General features: G+C 31.3%; 1 protein-coding gene across 34 annotated transcripts; it reads left to right on the top strand.

Annotated features, from left to right (window-relative positions):
- The first annotated feature begins 8,224 nt into the window (after window positions 1-8,224).
- Window positions 8,225-20,412, top strand: LOC124425237 (cytoplasmic dynein 1 intermediate chain). Of its 34 annotated transcripts, none has more exons than XM_046965356.1 (14): window positions 8,225-8,364; window positions 8,796-8,909; window positions 9,014-9,110; window positions 9,225-9,330; window positions 9,409-9,536; window positions 10,979-11,014; window positions 12,858-12,878; window positions 15,228-15,275; window positions 16,965-17,120; window positions 17,223-17,379; window positions 17,490-17,862; window positions 18,132-18,363; window positions 18,470-18,897; window positions 19,001-20,412. In XM_046965356.1, the coding sequence occupies exons 2-14, from the start codon at window positions 8,808-8,810 to the stop codon at window positions 19,160-19,162; spliced, it is 2,046 nt and encodes a 681-aa protein (XP_046821312.1). In that variant the 5' UTR covers window positions 8,225-8,364; window positions 8,796-8,807; the 3' UTR covers window positions 19,163-20,412. The 34 variants fall into 34 exon arrangements, with proteins under 34 accessions (XP_046821312.1, XP_046821307.1, XP_046821308.1 ...); XM_046965351.1 differs by having other exon boundaries at window positions 16,941-17,120; XM_046965352.1 differs by having other exon boundaries at window positions 10,979-11,038.
- The last annotated feature ends 38 nt before the right edge of the window (window positions 20,413-20,450 follow it).

Raw genomic sequence — 20,450 nt, 5'->3', positions numbered from 1 at the left:
ACAAGAGAGAAGGAAAAGCCCTCGTCGATTTCTAAAGCGCTAGTATTTTCGAAAGCTTCGTTGAAGGATGAGAAAAAAAAGCAATTTCTTTGATTGCGCCTGAATCAAAGAACATGAATCTTTTTAGAATCTAAAAGACCAAAGCATTTTACATCGTCACAGGTTTACAAAGTCACAGAAAAGTTATTGATTATTAAGTGATCAATAACTTTCGATAGACAATACCTTTATACAATGCAGAGTATTTTTTGCAAAAATATCTCTTTTTATGAATCATCTGACGAATAGCGGAGATCAACATCGAATCACGTGGAATAGAGTACCATATTCCAATTTTTCGATGACATACTTCCCCTTCTACTATCTTTCCACTCTCTATCTCTCGACCTCACTCATATTCTCTCTCTCTCTCTCTCTCTCTCTTTCTCTCTCTCTTTCTCTCTCTCTCTCTCTCTCTCTCTCTCTCTCTCTCTCTATCTATCTATCTATCTATCTATCTATCTATCTATCTATCTATCTATCTATCTGTCTATCTCTCTCTCTCCCTTTCTCTCCTTCACGACACTTGCTTCTATTATGCGCAATAGAAACGAAACGAAACGTGAATTCGATGGAGTTCCAGCAGCTGAGGGATGGGAAAAGAGGTTGCAAGAGGTCACGGAAAATTGTCAATCAATGCGACCCATCTAGGCTTGATTACAACTTCACCATCGTGTTCCTAGTTTGTTTGAGCTCCCAGATCGGTTGACCGAATTTTTATACCGAACTCGTGAAATTCGGTTATCTTCGTATCCGAATATAAATATTCGCGGTTTAGCTTTCTGTCGGTGCCAAGAAATTTTTCCGTCGTTTTGCGATTCCACGTTATATAAAATATTTCTACTCTTCGTATTCAGATGAATCTCTTTATAAAATATACTGAAACATCTACATTTGTTTGTAAAATATTAAATTTTATCGATCTACGTCCGTCTGAACTTTTGACTTTTCTTCTTCCTTTCGTTTTCTTTTTCAGATATCATTTTCAATATATACACATCCAGGAATAGTGCACGTTTATATATATATATATATATATATATATATATATATATATATATATATATATATAAGTATAGAGTGAATCAAAGGACTTTCAACCTGATAAATTTAACCTCCATCGCGAATATAAAAAAGCATTTAATTTTAAAAGGACGCGTTTAATTTATGTTACCTCTCACAAAGGATGCCCACGTTATACGCCCATTTAGAGGAAGAAACTTTCAACCACGATCATTTTAAGTATGCTAGATTGATCCCTTTGTAACAACGATCGAAAAAGAGAAAGAGAGAGAGGGGGGAGGGGAGAAAGGAGAAAAAGGTATTATTAACATTGCTACAAAGACGTCATTAATGATGAACTACAATTCTTTCACTAAATCAATAATCCGTACATGTACTACGAGTCTTGACACGTGACGACCTACGTTCATCTCTATTCAGAGAACATTTCACTTACGAGTTATTTTTCTCGATAATAATAGCGGACATCCCCTTTACGTTGGATGGACGTCTATCTCGTTTCTTTCTTCGCGTATCTGTGCGTGCACATCACACAACGTGCGTCCAGATGCGACTACTTCATTGTCATTGAACGAATGCATCGACGAATCTTTAATACAGACTTACATACAGTTGTCTTAAATAAAAATAAATAAAAATATTCAGACAATATTTGAAATTGAATAACTTTTTTTGAGATGAATAAAGAAAAATCTAAAGTTTGGAATATATACCGAAAAATTAAAATTTGGAATAAATATCAAATGATAATTAATATATGAAATATGTTTAGTAAAATAAATAGAAAAAGAAAATTTATTCTCTGTTGTACCTCTATCCAATAAAAAATATAAAATAAGCTATTATACAGTTTTTGTATCGAATGTATTCATAAAAAAAGAATATAAAAAAGAATACATTTTGTAGATTTAATCGTCTTAAGTATATCTGATCTAAATCCAAAAATCTTTAAAATGATAAGTTTTACGATATAATCAAAAATCATTTTTTTATTTTCAATTTTTCGCGTATTTAATATATTATATTGATTTTACAAATGCATGAATTATCTTATGCAATCACTATCACGAAAGGATTCGGGTTCGAATCCTAATCTAAATCACCCAAGAGCCCAGCTTTTGTCACGAATCTTAAAATATTACGAAAAAATGTTCTTCGCTAAGGAGATGATCAGAATAGTTCTGTATCTATATAAAGATTTAAAGAATTTTGTCTAATTCAAAAAAAATTATTCAATTTTCAAGTATTTGTCCAAATATCTGTATGACTCACTGTACATAACAGATTTCTGGGAATAACTTATTTCTTTCTTTGTATTTTATTTGGATTCAACATTCAATCAATAATCACTTGGTTACTTTCGCTCACATATCATTTAAATCATACCATGTAGAAAAGTTCGCCAAATCCAAAATGATGTTTGAATTAATTTTATCGATATTATAATAACATATTTTATAGGATACAATTTTTATGATTTACAAATAACCTATTAAAGAGCAAAATACGTCTAAGCACGTTTAAATAATTTCTCGAATTTTCTTTATTCTCATTTCTGTGACAAGTAATTTTATTAACATCGCAAATAGTAACCACCTAGGCAGACAATGTTTCGTAATTGCGCGTTCTTTGTGGAACAGAAGCAAGGTCGATATACGCGTTTGCAATTATGTGTGTCACAAGAAAGCACTCGATCGTGGGATACGAGAATGAACGAGTCACGTGCATGCATCGAGTCTAACACCCTTCTTTTCATTCATCGTCCTGGCTTTGAACACAACTTTATTACCTACCAGAGATATTTTTACGACATACACGCTTACACGATCGTTACCTCGAGCTTATTTTACATACTTCTATAATTAGAAGACAAGAAAAACGGAACGATTACACTATCAGCGGTAATTCGAACGATTTATTTTACAAAACAATTTTAATATAGATATTTTAATGTTTCGTTTGCCTTCGTTATCCTTATAATTATTTCTCAGGTAAAAGTTATAGTCTTTAAAACGATAAGTATAGTGATAAAAAAAGAAATTTTCTTGAAAGTTACTTTTATCTAAAGATTAATCTCATTCACTTATAGAAAACGCAGTTATTCCATTTACATATCCCATCTTATAAATATATGTTATATTAACATAAAAAAAAAAGTTTATCGAGGCATATCTATAATTAAGTCGAACAACTTACACATCGAGACAATGATAATCAACCAGGAAAGAAAAAAAGATACAGTAGCAGACGTAAAAGAAAATACTATACGTGACGTGCTCATAAAACGAAGAGGGAAAGAACAAGGAGGAAATTTAATCGGTCTCTGCGATAATGGGTGCGATGCTGAAGAAGAAAGAAGAGACGAAGAAATTTAATTAACCGACCACTTAAAGGAAAAAGGAAATTTTATCGCGTTTCCAAAGAATCATGAACGAACGACTGCCGCTACTGCTGCTGTCGCTGTTACTGAGAACATTTGAGGACAACGTTTCTACTTTCTTCGAGAAGAGAAAAAGAAGAAAGAGAGAGAAAAAGAAAAAAAAATAAAGAAGACAAGGGATGTAAAAGATGACACCCCTGGAGTTTTACCTTCCGTTGAAAATCTACATTTAAGAGGGAACCCTAGCAAACGTTCGATCGTAACCGTACCAAGTCGCGAGTAATTCTGCTGAGTATTTTCCTTCAATATCGTCATTCGTGTCGCGACAACGCGAATGTCTATGTACGGATCTATGTTATATATACCTATACTTATATGTATCTACGTAATACGTACCACCATGAAGCTCTATGTATAGCGTAATCATTGTAACAGCTAAAGTTAAGAAATTGAATCAATTGTGAATTTATTCGATGAACCTTCGATCCTATTATCGGATAACTTTTTCTCCAAAACGATTTCACTTAAGCTAGGATCACTTCTTTTTCAGCTAGACATGCAACTTTTTGAAAAAGTATCGATAAATACTTGGAAAGACAAAAATGTAATATTAATGTAGAAACGTTTATATTTTTAAACCAATCAATGGATTAATGAAAAAACGAATAATAACGAGAAAAGAACTTACATCGATATAACAAAATTTTTTACGTTCGTTTAACTATATCTACTCATTTCTAATAACGTTTACTCACCCAGTCATTTTTTTTTTCTTTTTATGACACATTTTCCGTGACGCATATCACCTATCCATTATGCAAATTCGTTTTAATAGTTAACTCATATAATCCACGTATCGGGAAGCAGATATTAATGGGCCACGATATTCGTACCGGGATAATGCCGTTGCATGCTGATGAGTAACGTTCATTACGGGAGCATTAGCTAGGATAACGTGTGTGCAAGGATGCGTACTAATCCTGGATTGATAAGTAGAATTCTCTACGTGCTAACAAACATCCATAACGATTCGGAATCTTGCCGAGTTGGCAACACTTCGTGTTCGGAAAGATATTTTCGTTTGAATGTAAGGAATTGCGGTATCCTTTTGGGGCCATTTTCAGTCTGCATCTTGGAATTATATTCATGAGAAAGAAAATGAAAGGGAGAGAGAGAGAGACAGACAGAGAGAAAGGAGTGATCGATTCACAATCAATTATTTGAACGAATCAAATGCGATTCTCCGAGCGTTCGAACTTCCAGAGTACTCAAATACAGAATATATGTAATGGGAATCACGTCGAGTATCCAAAACATAGCTCCCCTTTAATAGTATTATCTGATATCGAGAAATAAACTAAAAGCGAACGATACGATACTACCAAACATTGACAAACTTTAAAGCCATATAATGCCAACTTTACGAGTCTCCTTCGCGTCATCGTCAGAGAGAAATTCGTACTGGTATTATTGATTTTACAGACTCGTGAAACAAACGATTCCAAGTATACGAGTCTTTTACGAATTAGCACGGGCGAATTTATTTGAGAATATTCGGTCATTCATTCGTTTGAAATCGACGACAAATGCGATAACTTTTCAAAATATGTATTTTTCGTATCACTTCTCGAAAAGTAATAATAATAAGACGGAAATTTCTTTTTCTCTTTTTTTCTCTCGTGGTAGACGATGGTACGATTTAAAGGGGAATAAATAGTACGAAGGTTTAAAACATATACGGCGAGAAAGCAAGGGATGTATTGCAAGAACTTTGCTTTCTGGTTCTCAGTTCCTGCACGGATGCACCTGCTGGTTCATCAGGCAGCCGAGTCTGCGGTGAATGCGATGAGGTCACTTTCATCCCTCCCAGTCTAGCCGCTCAACGTTCATCCGTACTTTATCCTAAAGCAGTAACCCGCCTACTCTTCCGCGAGTCGAAAACCCCGTTGACAAGGCTGCCCTTTTACTCGTTTGACCAAAGAAGAGAGACAGAAACAGAGAGAGGACCCCTAGATCCGATTACGCGGATACGAATTTGAGATTCTGTAAATCTACCAAAACTTTAACCTACGTCGCAAAACTTTCTCAGTTACATATATAGCAAACAAGATTCACGGAAGATAGATTATATGGATATACCCAACATGGGTGAGTAGAAATTTCAGTGCGATATGGAAGGAAGGGGGAAACCCTAAATCTAACTTGCCACGTTGCGAATAACGTCGACTGAATACCGCGGCAACGTATTTCTGTGAAACATTTCGTAAGCAGAGAGCGCCTAATGGATACCAAGTTTATGTCTCTCGCGCGACATTTTCATCGAAGGGGCGGCGAAGTGGTGTTGGACTGGAAGGAACATATAAATGCAACGACCCACGAATGCTCTTTGGCCAAACCGAAACACTGATCTCTGTCGTTTCAATTATGTCGAATGACATTACTCGAAGCTTTAGAGCAACTTATTATTATTCGAACGGAGTACCATTTCAGCTATAATATTACAAAGCTTAGAGAAATCGATACGTCGTTTGAAAATTTATTCCGGTATATTGTCAACCACGGTATTTATAACGTACCATTTTTTTTCAAAAGAAAAGCCATTTAAAAAAGAATATAGAAATATTAAGGAGTAACTTGGCCAATATTTATCTGACATCAGTAATCATACGAACGAGTGCAATTTTCTCCTTACTACCGTGTCACCTGGAAACTCTCTCTCTCTCTCTCTCTCTCTCTCTCTCTCTCTCTCTCTCTCTCTCTCTCTCTCTCTCTCTCTTTCTCATGGATTGATCTCATTTCCAAGATTCGAATCTTCTATTACCGTGTACCGTTTCGCGTTTTCCATTAGCCTTTTGCATCTCAATCTCGACGACTATTTTACAGTACTCCAAAGAACTTTACGCGAGGATCGATGACACGAACAAAAGTTGCTTTTCACCATTTTACGAATTATTTTCGTTCTTTCTCTCTTTCAATTTTCTATTACTACTTTTAATCGAGAATAAAAGAATGCAGAGAAATTCCTGGTAAAACCATAAAATCCTTCAAAATGAAAGATTAACAGTCGGATGTTCTTTTGACAATCTTCAATTGTCAATTGACAAAGCGATAAAAATAGCAGAGGTTAAATAGAGCGAGTAATTTTATACTTTATATATATACATATATATATATATATATATATAAATATATAAGAAAATAATAAATTCACCGTCTTAATCATTTTCATACATATGTATTCTACATAAATACATACATATGTAGGTATATTCTATTCCATAAAGTAAAGCGGACTTCGACACGCAAAGCCAGTACGAAGTATCACGCGAGCTTAGTCTTCAAAGATCAAATTCTTTATTACCTTCTTTTAGCTCTACCCACGTATTGTCGTAACATTAATATCAAGATACTTTCTGGATTTACTACCATACTAATATCCACATTGATTTATTTGATTTTATGATCTCTGATTATATATTACGTATATATCGCATTAATAAATATATTTCGTTTTTTTATTTTATCCTTATTCAAAACCAATTTTTGTAGTCAACATCTTTAAAATGTTCTACTCGAAAGGTTTTCAAAAGGTCAGCACGATAGAGGGAAAACGAATATACCGCCTCCTTACGATTGGCGCCAAAGATAAAAATCAAAGTGCAGCGTCGTCGGTATCAGAAAGTCGTTCAATTTGTGATACAAATAACGAGAACTTTGCATAGTACCAGTATGCAATATACATATATGTACTTATGTATATATAAGTACTGATGTGTATATTTATATATACATATAATAAAACTATATTTTCTTCTACTTCTACTTTTACGTTATAGAAATATTTTCTTTAAAGATATACATAACAAAATATCTGTTAGAGTCATAAAAAAAACTTATATATATATTATATATATATATATATATATATATATATATATATAATATATTTATATATATAATTATTACAAAAGAAATCAAAGTAAGAAGAATATAATGAATTCCAATAAAAGTTGTTATGCCAAATTAAAAGAAATAAATGTTCAAGAAAATAAGACAATTTACCTAAAATTCTTGAATAAATCTTTGCTGTGTGATTGATGAAACTCGTATGACGTGAATATTGCATCCAGACTTTTGAATTTCTTCGCTTGAACTTCATCTATACACTACAAACATTATTTTACACTATTCTTCATAAATTTTAAAATCGAATCACGTTCAGTTGTATATTTCCGTTATCATGATTGACTTTGAAAACCGTTTAAAACTGAAGAGAAATGCGAAAAATTATTTTCGTGCATTTAATTATGCCATGCAGATATGCAATGTACTTTTTAACGCGCGAACTTTGAAACTTGAGGTTAGAGAAAAAATAGCAATTTCGTCAAGTCAACTACAGGCACACAATCATAATGAGACAATACAAACTATAAGAGAATTATAATAAATTATAAATAATATAAAATAATTATGAACTTTCTATTCTATCTTTTTGTACAATTTTTTCTTTTTACACGAACTTTTATCTCCAACATGACATGAATATGTCAGTTCCTGATTATATTCTAACGAATTAATCTAAAGTAGAAACTGTTTATCATATATAATATGATACTAACCGAACAACTTAAATAATCGTAGTATTTCTTTACTGAATTAACAATAAAACAAATAAAAATTAAAGATCAATTATTAAAATGATTCGTTTGCAAAGCGAACGCAGCGCCACGTGTTACCATGTGACAAAACTATCTTTTGTTTTATGACTATAGAGGCGCTGACTGTCGACTTACGAACGAGAAGGAAGAATTCAGTCGCGGTGTCCAAAATTTACATGGCGGGTGTGTCGTTTAGAGGATGTAGTATATTTTAATCATTATTACTTCATTTTTCTTGGTTTCGTATCTAATTCCGTGACAAAGGTGAAGATAATATATCTTTTATTTTTATATTTACAATGCAGAATATATCCACTTCGTTATATTGCATTGATAAGTGCAACCTTCGAATATGTTCATCGTTCGATACTTTATCTCATTTGAATACTAATTAATCTATCCCATTTGAGGATACATACATATATTTCTATTAATGAATAAAGTCCTTAGTTTATAACTACGTAAAATTAGCTTGCCCTCGAAACTCACTTAACATTATATTCAAAGCCTTAGCAGAAAATGACGTCATCCAAAGATAAATCAATAACGCGTGTACTACTATTTTGAAAAGAAAGTCGATATTTCGTTACATTAATTGAAAGTCTAAACATTAACTGTATAACATATGTTTTAATATTTCTTATATTTTTTATTTACTTAAATTATTATATACTAATCTTTATTTTTTACAATAGCCAGCGATCAAAATGATGTCCGATAGAAAAGCTGAACTGGAAAGAAAAAAGGCCAAACTTCAAGCTATTAGAGAGGAAAAAGAAAGGCGAAGAAGAGAAAAAGAGCAAAAAGATGTAAGATTATATATGATAGTGATAATTGCATTATATGTGTTTATTTTAAAGTGCTTTAAATTTAAAAATACTTGTATATTCTTACCATGAATTTTCTATAATAGGTTGAAGAAGCTACGGTACGTGCAGCAGGTGCTGACAAAGATCATCGTAAAGAAATTGATGCCATGCTTTCTTCTTTGGGAATGGCACCAGTATCAGGTACATAGAATGTTTTACTAGAAATTAAGTACTGTAATATCTAAGTATGGAACTAAAAATTATCATAATATATATTAGTCAACTAAGAATTCTAAAAATGTTCATTATTTGCAGACGTACTGTCCAGTTTATCTAGCATGAATTCTTTGACACCAGAGCAAAGTGCTAATGCTACGCCAGATGCAAGTTTACAGCCATCTAGCATAAATTCAACACAGAGGTATTTATATTAATATAAATCTATAATAGATATTATGAATTAAATGTTAAATTATATTGATTTTTTTGGTATATATAGTACTGGGCGAAGGAAACCAAGAGAACTGACTATTGTTTCTGTTGCTAATACCAATATTCCACCAAAGGAGCCTGTTGTCTATAGTAAACAAACTCAAACAGTTCAAACAACGCATACATCTCACGACGGTGAGTTCAGGTTTCTTAATCTATTTATTTTATGCACTATGTTTTATGTTTCACTCATACTTTATGAAAGATATTAGTTCATAGACAACACAAAACATTTTTTAAGAACGGTAATATTATCATATGGTAAGATTGAAATACATCACTATTTTGTTAGGATGCTAAAGAAAAATTAAATTGAAAATTAATTTTTTTATTTAAAAGTAATATAAAAGTAAAATTATTATAAAATAATTACTATTGATTAAATACGCATATAGTATTCGCGATTACTTAGTGAAATATGTGTTTTTAGTATTTGATACATTACAAATATTCATATATAAACTTATGTAATATGGTAAAGTGGGTGGTGTATGAAGATATGTTATATCCAAAATAACTACCTTTGGTATAATATGTCCTAACAAATTCAACCATATAACCATTAACAGATTTTCAATAGTTAATGGAATATATAATGTGATTAATCGTGTTGATACAATTTGTCTTTTTATTTTCTTTTTATTGTGATAATATTAAGATTTAGTTTACTTATTTTATATTATGTTTACTTAATTATCTTTAACTTGCGAGGAAACTTACATATTCATAAATGTGTTTTTATGTATAACATAAAACTAATCTATTAAAAAAAATATAATATGATACATTTTTATCTTACTTTAACAAATTTTTATTCACTCTTTTTAATAGTTTTTAACAGAGATAAAAAATCTTGCAGCATTTTTTGAAATAATACCAATGAAAACAAATGTTATATATAAATAACATTAAACTCCGTAATTGAAATATTGAATAATAAATAAAAATTGAGAGATTTCTTTGCATTTAAGCCTATTACAATAATACAGGATTTTAATAATTTGTACAGATCATTAGGTTATATGTGTAACAAATAATTGGTGAACATAATGGGTATAATAGTTTAGCTAACAATAGATCAGGGTATGATTGATATGGTACTTCTGGTGGTGGAGGTCCTCTTTCCTAATTTTGTTTGTTTGTTATACCGCAAATTCAGTTAGCCCGCACATTTGTGTTCTATGTTTAATTATTATTAATTTATTACATTGCGAAAAAAAAATTATTTTAATATAAATAATCTAAATACTTGGCACGTTTTTATACCACCTACTTTACTGTGATGGTACAAGTTATATTCACAAAATTTTGAGATACATAAAAATTTCTATAGATATAAAGAATAATTTTTAATTTTGGCAGCTTTTTCGAAAAACGTATCTAAAATTTCACATCGCTCATGTGCGTTGTTTAATCTAACTGATCTTGCGGCATTATTAAACGCGCATTCCCTTGTCTTTGCGACACAATTGGTCAAATCAACCCATATTGGACACAAGGACTGTCCAAATCTTCTTCCGAATACACCATCTACTCCTCCTGTTCAACAACAACACCAACTCACTCTTGCTCCGCAGGCTACTTTGAGACTGACTGGTGGCGTCCCAGGAAAGGTGGGTCTGCACCAAACTACCTATGTATGTTCTGTCTACTTTTTTAATACCCTTCCATAATTGTTGTACAACGATATATTATAGAGGTAGATATGTCGCTGTCCGCGTTATAAGAGAAGGGATGTAGAGTCAAGTTTATGTGTGCTTTGTGCTTTGAACACTGCTCTGCTGATTATCACGATTACATATCATTATTTTATTTATATATTCAAACGTACTTTAAATTTGTCTTTATAGATATCACAAAGAACATATACATTACTTTCAAATCCTATCGATTCTACAACCCTAAATATATTGTCAAAACTGTACATGGGAATTCGAGACAAGATGGTTAATTTTTTTTATTTTATTTTATTTTATTTTATTTTTTTTTTTTTTATTCTGATATATAGCTTTATGATAGATAATTTAGATCAAAAAAATTATATGCATTACAAACAATATTTCCACGTACAGATCATGAGTCGCTTGCATACAAAAAAGCTTCTATCACATGCTTGAAATAGTTTAGTTTAATAATATACTAACAGATATTATAGTTTTACATGATACATTAACTTTAAACGAAGTTGTTTGTTGTGAAAACATACGTCGCGATAAAATCATTATTTCGATACGAGTTATATCGATTTAACCAGCTCGGAGATAATTATCCATTTATTTATCAACATGGGAAACTTTAAATGACCTTCAAAGCACGAAACATTAGTGATACATATTTGGACGTTCACAAAATCTCTTTTATTTAGGTTATAATTAATAGTGGCTATTTACATTGCCGTGTTATAATGTTCACCATATATCCCGCTTACTTAATTCGTAATTAGAGTCGCAACAAGTATTTAAAAATATTCATAAAAATATGTTTAATGAATTTATCGGAGAAACTTGGGGGGTGAGCGCAAGTGTGACAAGGGATGTAAGTGAGATATTGAAAAGGCCAATTCATATTTGTAAAAGCGGCGGAAAGTTCCATAAAAAAACTGTTCTCGTATTTCTGTTCTTTTTTTTTTTCTTCATGTTTTAATTACGGCATTACGCATGATGATGTAAAATTTGTATATCTTATTCTATGCAATATTTACTCGGAGATGGTCACCTGTGCTTGCGCTGCACGCAAGTATGAATCTGGCTTAAAATGCTTATTAATATACAAACGATTATTGAGTCGTGCTTAAACGCGAAATTTTTTATCCATAAGATAGAACTCAGAAATTCGTGAGAAGTTTCGTTAATCTTTAAAAAATTGTAGCGGGTCTAAAAGAAACGCTTCGAATACGATAAAATAGCAAATCGTTAACAAAAACGTAGTTATGCATTCGGATATATTGAATATGTATGTTTCCTCTTACTCGTAGGAATCAAAAATAGCACAGTAAAAAAGTTTACAAATTATAACCACCTAACTACATTCAGCGTTACTTAGGATGTCCTTTTGAACGTTTCGTTATTACTTTTTCTTTCTATACTTTCCACTTAATAGTAGCTGTAACGATAATTGTTGTCTGCAATAACAAAATTATATATAAAGTTGTTCTGATATAACAATTCATATTTTACGATGCGAAGTATAAATGCTTTTAACAAGTATAATTTCGTTACTTCGACACAATAGCGTTACAGCACGAAAAAACACATTTCAAGCAATATCTATATTAGTCCTATTCTAAATTTAGGAATTTGCATAGTATATTCCGATCTCTTTGGTTTCACAAGATATGATTTGTGAATTGTTTAATTTTGAAATGCTAATTGATCTGAGTGTAGAGAGGTATTTAATTAGCATAGTGCATTCTTAAAAAACCGTAACTAAGTACTATTTTTTACCTTCCCTTCTCAGCTCATGCATTCGACTATTACGGTAAGTTATGATTTCTCTTGGTTTTCAGTGAGCTTAGGTTCAGATGTAGGTTTAGCTTCACTCAGTTCATTATTTACAAAGATAAATTATATACGTAAAACGATTGGCATAAGTGAATCGATTATTTTCAATTTTAGTTAAATGATAGTTATAAATAGTACGGGTTGTCGTTAAACATTTAATGAATTAGCACAAAATTAGTCTTGTTAAAGATATGTCTTTTCTAAGGTAAGATCTTTCAACAAAAATTCATATATTTATTATTATTATAAAAACGCAGAAATATATAATAGTAATGTAAGATAAAAAATATTATGGAGAATACGCTCTCTTTCCCATTTCTCTGTTATCTCTTCTCTTTCTCTATCTCTCTTTCTCTTATTCTATCATATTTCCTTTCTTATTTAATTTTTCAATCACAGGCTAAATATCTTGAACATGATGCGATTCATCATGTCTTGAATAAAATGAAAATTGAGATAGACTAGCAAGGCAACTCTCCACCCAGACCCTCAAAGATCTCCGCTCTCTTATGGAACGCTTTTGTATATTGTTAGTTTCTTTCTCTGTTTTTTTTTTTTTTTTTTTTTTTAAATTTATTTATTTTTTCTTTTTTTTATTTAATTGGATGCATATATATTTTTGTTGAATATATTTCCAGGTATTACTTTTCGAATAATTATCTGACATCCCGACTCTCAAGCAATATAATATTTATTATGATTGGATGGATCTATAAACATTAATTTGAATTTTTGAAATATTACAACTCCTAGACCAGTATCTGAATCGAGTTGAATCAAGATATTACATCATATTTGCAGGTATACCGAGATAAAAAAAATCCTAATACCTAATGTGAATAGAACAATATTTTTTAATTTAAATGAAATATTATTTGAAAATTATATTTTATATACGTATAATGGATTATTAATTTTGATTTTACTATTTAAAATTCACGCATTTGATATGTGCAATTATCAGAGATTTTATAAAGTTTTGTACAAAGTGAATATCCATTGGCAAATCTTGTCACAACTTAACGCACCTTCCAGAGTTCTCGGCGCGCTATTATTTATCTCGGTCGGTTTTTCTTGGCTTTGGACTAAACTGACTAACACGGGAATGGATCTAGTACGGTTGAGGTTTCGTTAGATCTTACGATTAACTTTCACTTTTCACCTCCCATAAGTACAAATTCCCATTTTAACGAAACGATTAACACAATACACTGGACATTTATATCCACTCGATACAATTCTGTGGCTTAAGCTTTTTAGCGATGCAGCAGTCTAATTAATGTTGCTTAAAGAAATAGATTAAGAAATCCATTATTAATGTCGTAAAATACCGCTTTTTCTTTAACATTTACGGTCTTGCGAAGATGACGTAGCAACAAAATTAATAAGTGAATTTTCGCGTTAAGGGACCGAATGATTCGGATCGAATTCTTTTTTTTTTTTTATTTTTCAACTCATACTTTCGGATGTATTTATTCAAATGTGAACATTATTCGGAACATATTCTTTAATATCGATATTCGAACGATTATCCAACATTATCATGATTTCAATCAGTAGTCGGAGATGTCAGTATTTTACATTAAAATGTTGTTTAACATTTATGAATCCTCGCTTGCCTTAATTTTTGTTGCTATGAAAGCTTCTTGCAGTCCTTTCCAGAATTCGCAGATACTGAGTTTATACGATATTAATTTAATAGTATCCCATTTCCTCGAGAAGAATAAACGTGTTCAGCGGATTCTCTGCATAATACAAAAGCATTACGAACATTTTTGGGTTATATATATCTACGTATATATATATATATATATATATATATACATGAGTATATATATACACATACACACAACAAAAGCGGTATAAGGGTATCAATTATCAAAATTTTGTAGCGGCTTTAATAAATTTTCGTTTCAATTTCATATCTAAAGATTCGAATGTCATTTTACTTGGAGTGATATAACTATTAAATTGTACTCAAATCATGCTTATTGATATTTTTAACATTTTTTAATACAAATTATGCAGAAGAAACAATAGTTTCGATAACGGAGCAGTATGTGCATGTGATAGATATGTTAATGCTGACTCATCAAATTCGATCGTCTCATCTTTCTAGACAAATCATTGATGCGTTTTTAAATATTATAAATCATGAGCTTTTCTATAACGGGAATATATAGTGATATATTCCCGTATAATAAAATTATTTTTCTAACTCGCATCAATGATTTTCTATCAAAGACATGAATAAAAATACATATCTACAAACAATATTCAAAATAAGATACGAAATTGATTGACGTTTTCTTTTCCCTCCTTCAAGACGAGTACAATCTAAATCCAGGTTTAGAATGGGAGGACGAATTTACAGGTAGGTAATCCTCTCTAAAGATGATTAACACTACCTAATTTAATCACCAATAAATGTCGACTACTTTTATTTATTTACTTTCATAAAGTTACATAGAAAAATAATTTTTCACGCAATCTTTTTCTTATTTTGACATAAAAGATTTATCATCTTTGCCTCATGTGCACCAAAACAAAAATAAAGGAGGGAATCGCTGCTAGTACTACTCAAAATTGCTTGATGAGTTGTATTATTAAATAACTGTCGTTGACTTCTATGATTAAACGCAGCCAAATTCGCTTTTTATGTATCACGCATGCACATATATATATATAGATAGTGATTATATCATTTTAGTTACGATTTTAATTGGATTAAGAGTTTATTTCGTTCGATTGATTTTTCTCATTCTCAGCACATTCAGAGAATAATTCATCCGTTTAAAACAGTGGTCCTTTTCGTTATAACAATGCATGTGTTATCATTATTTTCAGTATTATTAATTAATTAGGATTATTAACTAATTAGAGTATAGTTAATAATTAATTAATTAGAACTATAGAACCACCGTTTCAAATAAAATATTCCAATTAGCTAATTCACATCAACTAATTTATATTTTACTATCATCGAAGATTAAAATGTTTTCTAATGTAGAAAATATATATTTCATTGATGCTGCATGAGGCTTAGGAAGTTGCGTTAATAAATACGTTCGACTCTTACGTTTGTATCTTACGATATGTTCGAAACTTATTTGGCATTCGACATAATAATTTTCTTCAAAATATTTCGAAAATAAACTACGTATTCTGCATCCTTTTCTCCTTTTCAAATATTTTTTCAAAAGAACAGCATTGTTTATTGCCTATAAAACATATATAAGAGCGACATAATTAATTATTAATCAACATATCATTTAACGTTACGTGCAATCTAACATTGTTGCCTCGAACTTCACATTGATGACATTGCATGTTGATGAAGGGTGGAGAGACATTGTAACAAGAAAGTTGCAAAAAATAAAAGGAGAATATTTATGTTTTGAATTCACAATTCGTGATGAACAGATGTTCACTCGAGGATGTTCTCCGATAAACTTTTTTCTCTCTTTCTTTCAAACATACTTGATTTCTCTGCATGCCATTTGAATTTTACTTTCATTTTTATGCTCTTTTCTTTCATTTAATTTCGTGCAGCATAGCAAATTTTGTCAGTCCGGCATTCACTGAACGCTTTGGTATTTCTTTTTAAGATGTTGTACAAAAGAGAAGCGATCCTTCCGACGATTTGCAAATATCGAATAGCCTTTTAACGTTGTCCTATTTGTCATGAATAAATAAATCCTTGCATGGTATATTCGACAGCATACAAATTTGTAAATATAAAATAGTTGCGTGAAACGTATTGTTCGATCCTTTCGATCTTTCCCTAGTTACGTCTTCGCGCATGTAAGTCGTTACCGTAGTATGACCGTACTATAGAAATTATAGATTTGCATAAAAAGTTCAAGTATATTTCGTTTGATCCCTAAGGAGTTCGTTATCAATTTGTTGTCAAGTAATAACACATTATAAATGATAAATTTGTGTTTTAAAAAGTATATCAAGCCGTTACGTTAGTGGTAGCTAGATAGAAACCATTGAAGTTAGGATATACGTGGCGGAATCAGCTTATTCACCACAGTTTTGACATTTGATGATTCCCAAGCCGAAGATGAAGAGAACAGCTTGCCACACTTGGACAGCTTCCAAAGCAAGCTTCCACCTGGAATTCTTCCACATGGTTTGCCGCAGGTTAAAGAGGTTCAGCCTGCTGTTACACAGGTAGAACAAGAAAAGGAGAAAGAAAAACCTAAGAAAGAAGGTACGTTCAGGTTGTACTTTTTTCAATTCATTTTGCTAAAATATGAAAGAATGATACTCGTCCTATATCTTCTTTATGTGATGAACACAAATTTTAAAACAGTTCGCGAGTTCAGCGAGGAAGAAAAGCAGATGATCATACTCTCGGAGGACTTTCAACGATTCCTTGATCGTACTAGTAGGATTGTGGAGAGAGCATTGGGTGAATCGATCGACATTTATACCGATTATACCGGCACAATGGATGGCGAGGATGGATTGTAAGTAGATGATAATTTTCTTAGCTCACTCAAACTCTTTCTCTCCCCCCCTCTCCTGTGTGTATCTGTATATTATATATATATATATTATCAATCGAAAATTTTCATAGGGACGAAAAGAGCCATCAACAATTATGGTTGAATCGTTCCTTCTTCTGTGAACGATGGTCGCGTAATCGTTGCGTCACTTCGATGGATTGGTCCCCACAGTTTCCAGAACTTCTTGCGGCCTCATACAATAACAATGACGATACCCCGAACGATCCCGACGGAGTATGTTTGGTTTGGAACACGAAATTTAAGAAATCCACTCCAGAATTTATCTTCCATTGTCAATCACCGGTAATGTCGACCACTTTTGCGAAATTTCATCCAAATTTGATTTTGGGTGGTACTTATTCCGGTCAAATAGTACTCTGGGATAATCGCGTACAGAAGAGAACGCCAGTACAAAGAACGCCTTTGTCAGCTAGCGCTCATACCGTAAGTTATTCTATCTTTTATTATTCAATCGAATTTAAGATATATAGGAACAATCAAGATAATTATAAAGTGGTCATCGATCGAAAACGATACGTTTGTCCTTGATTATGTTCCGTTACAGATAATATAGAATCCCGTTACGTGTCCCCATTGTGAAAAGATATTGCAATTGCTCATCCTATGATTTTGTATTATTACAATTCATATTTCTATTCATATCTATTCTTTTATATTTCTCAATTACAAGAACAATCATCGATTTCTTCCAGCATCCTGTGTATTGCTTAACTGTTGTTGGAACGCAAAACGCACATAATTTGATCAGCATTTCGACGGATGGTAAACTATGTTCTTGGAGTTTAGACATGTTGTCTCAACCACAGGAAACGTTGATCTTATACTTGAAACAGTCTAAGACAATAGCGGCTACTTGTTTGGCTTTTCCTCATGGCGATGTGAATAATTTTGTTGTTGGTAGCGAAGATGGAACCGTATATGGCGGTAAATTTTCCATATTTTTCAATAGATTCCATGTTTAAACAGTGAATTCTTCTGAATAAAGTTAAAGGTATTTTTTTTTTTTTTTTTTTTTTTTTTTTTTATACAGACTGCCGACATGGCACAAAAGCTGGTGTAGTTGAGATGTTTGAAGGTCATCAGGGACCGGTGACTGGTATCAGTACACATGCCGTTCAAGGTGGAATTGACTTCTCTCATTTATTCTTAACATCTTCTATCGATTGGACCATCAAACTGTGGAGTCTTAAAGAAATGAAACCTCTTTATTCTTTCGAGCATAACGGAGATTATGTGTATGATGTTGCATGGTCACCAACTCATCCTGCATTATTTGCAGCTGTTGATGATTCAGGTAGATTAGATCTTTGGAATTTAAATCAGGACACTGAAGTACCCGCTGCTAGTGTCATCGTCGACGGAAATCCCGCATTGAATAGAGTTTCTTGGACACCGAGTGGTTTACACGTCACGGTCGGAGATGACACTGGTAAAATTTGGGTTTACGATGTTGCAGAGGTAAGAGTTAGATTTTATATATAATTTCGATAAAACCAATGCATTCATAATTAATTACTATTACTATATTTACTGTAATACTACTTACTATATTTGATCACAGCATTTGGCATATCCGAGAAGCGATGAATGGAATAAGTTCTTGTATACACAACAAGATTTAAAGAATAACAAAGCGGACGAGGAGTTAGACAGGCTCAATCTTAGTTCCGGACCTTCTTCATTAACATCTTTAACTTCTATTTCATCGTGTCCGCTTAGATAAAGATTTTGTGCTACTTAGAGAATCATGATTATAAGATATGGGTTTAGCTTACCTTAAAGCCAAGATAATATAGAATACTTATTAAAACGCAGGTATAAAATTTTATCAAGGATATACATATTGTTAAAAAAACAAATGATACTCATTACGCTATTGTTCTTATAAAAAAAAATTTCTTTACAAAAGTCGTTCTCCGTAACGATGCGATCTTGTACACTAAAACATAATTTTTACGAATATATCTATTCATTTATTTAACTAAATTGAATTAATTCAATTATAACTAAAGTTAAATGATTTCATTTTAATAATAAGTGTTCATATCATTACTATAACTTTAAGATTGGTCCTTGTTCACAGAATATAGTGCAAGAAAATGCAATTTTAACATTTGTTTTTCAATATTATATTAGATTATAACAGGATAATTTTCCAAGGATACCTCGATTACTTAGTTAAATCTAATTCATTTTTCTAAGGTATATGTAATTTATCCTTATAGTAACCTTATTTATATAATTTCTTTTTGCATAGATTTTTCATACTTTTATCTGCTTTATCATACCCATGTTACATCTTTCTTATATTTTCTCTTATATAATATTAATTTATATGTATAAATTTTGTACATTGCTCGAAGATGCAAAATACAAGGTTAAGAAGTTAGCCACATAAATGCTCCACATGAAATTAGATTTATGTTTATTCTTTCAAATGGACTTTGTACTTATACTCGATAACTTATAATCAATATTTTTTCAGGATAATGGACTATATACTGTCGCATCATTTTATAATTATTTCTTTATATTCAAAAAAATAGCATTAATAGATATTAATCAGGAACAGTGACCTTATGCAGTGAATTAATCAAATTTACTTGTAAATAAGACAAGATGTATGATTGATCATATTTTAAATAAGCGTTCAGTATTAAGGACGTCACATGAATTCTATTATATTGTATAATTGTAAAATAATGTGTTTCATTAGCGGTTGTCAATATTTTTGAATTTGCATATAATTTTGGAATTAAGTCATGGTTTAGAGCAACAAATGAATCTATGTGGTAATATATATAGCACAATAAATAATTAAGAACATCTTCATTTTCTAATATACTAATTCATTTTTATATCATGTTCATTGATTGCTTCATTTTACTGATAATCAAATGTATTTATCTTACTCGCATAGTATTTCTTAGACAGTGTCACATATGTATGAAATATAATAACTGTAATAACTTTTGCGAATGTTTATATGATCAATTTTATATTTGCAATCC

The sequence above is a fragment of the Vespa crabro genome, chromosome 6 (assembly GCF_910589235.1).
Source record: "Vespa crabro chromosome 6, iyVesCrab1.2, whole genome shotgun sequence".
NCBI classification, from domain to species: Eukaryota; Metazoa; Arthropoda; class Insecta; order Hymenoptera; family Vespidae; genus Vespa; species Vespa crabro.
This window is presented reverse-complemented; position numbering and strand designations above follow the sequence as displayed.

Bases quoted from the DNA above. Each gene is read 5' to 3' on its own strand.
- LOC124425237 (XM_046965334.1), top strand. From the start codon at position 8,808: ATGATGTCCGATAGAAAAGCTGAACTGGAAAGAAAAAAGGCCAAACTT. The intron at 8,910-9,013 runs GTAAGATTATAT...TTTCTATAATAG, and splicing joins GAGAAAAAGAGCAAAAAGAT to GTTGAAGAAGCTACGGTACG. The intron at 18,364-18,469 runs GTAAATTTTCCA...TTTTTTATACAG, and splicing joins AGATGGAACCGTATATGGCG to ACTGCCGACATGGCACAAAA.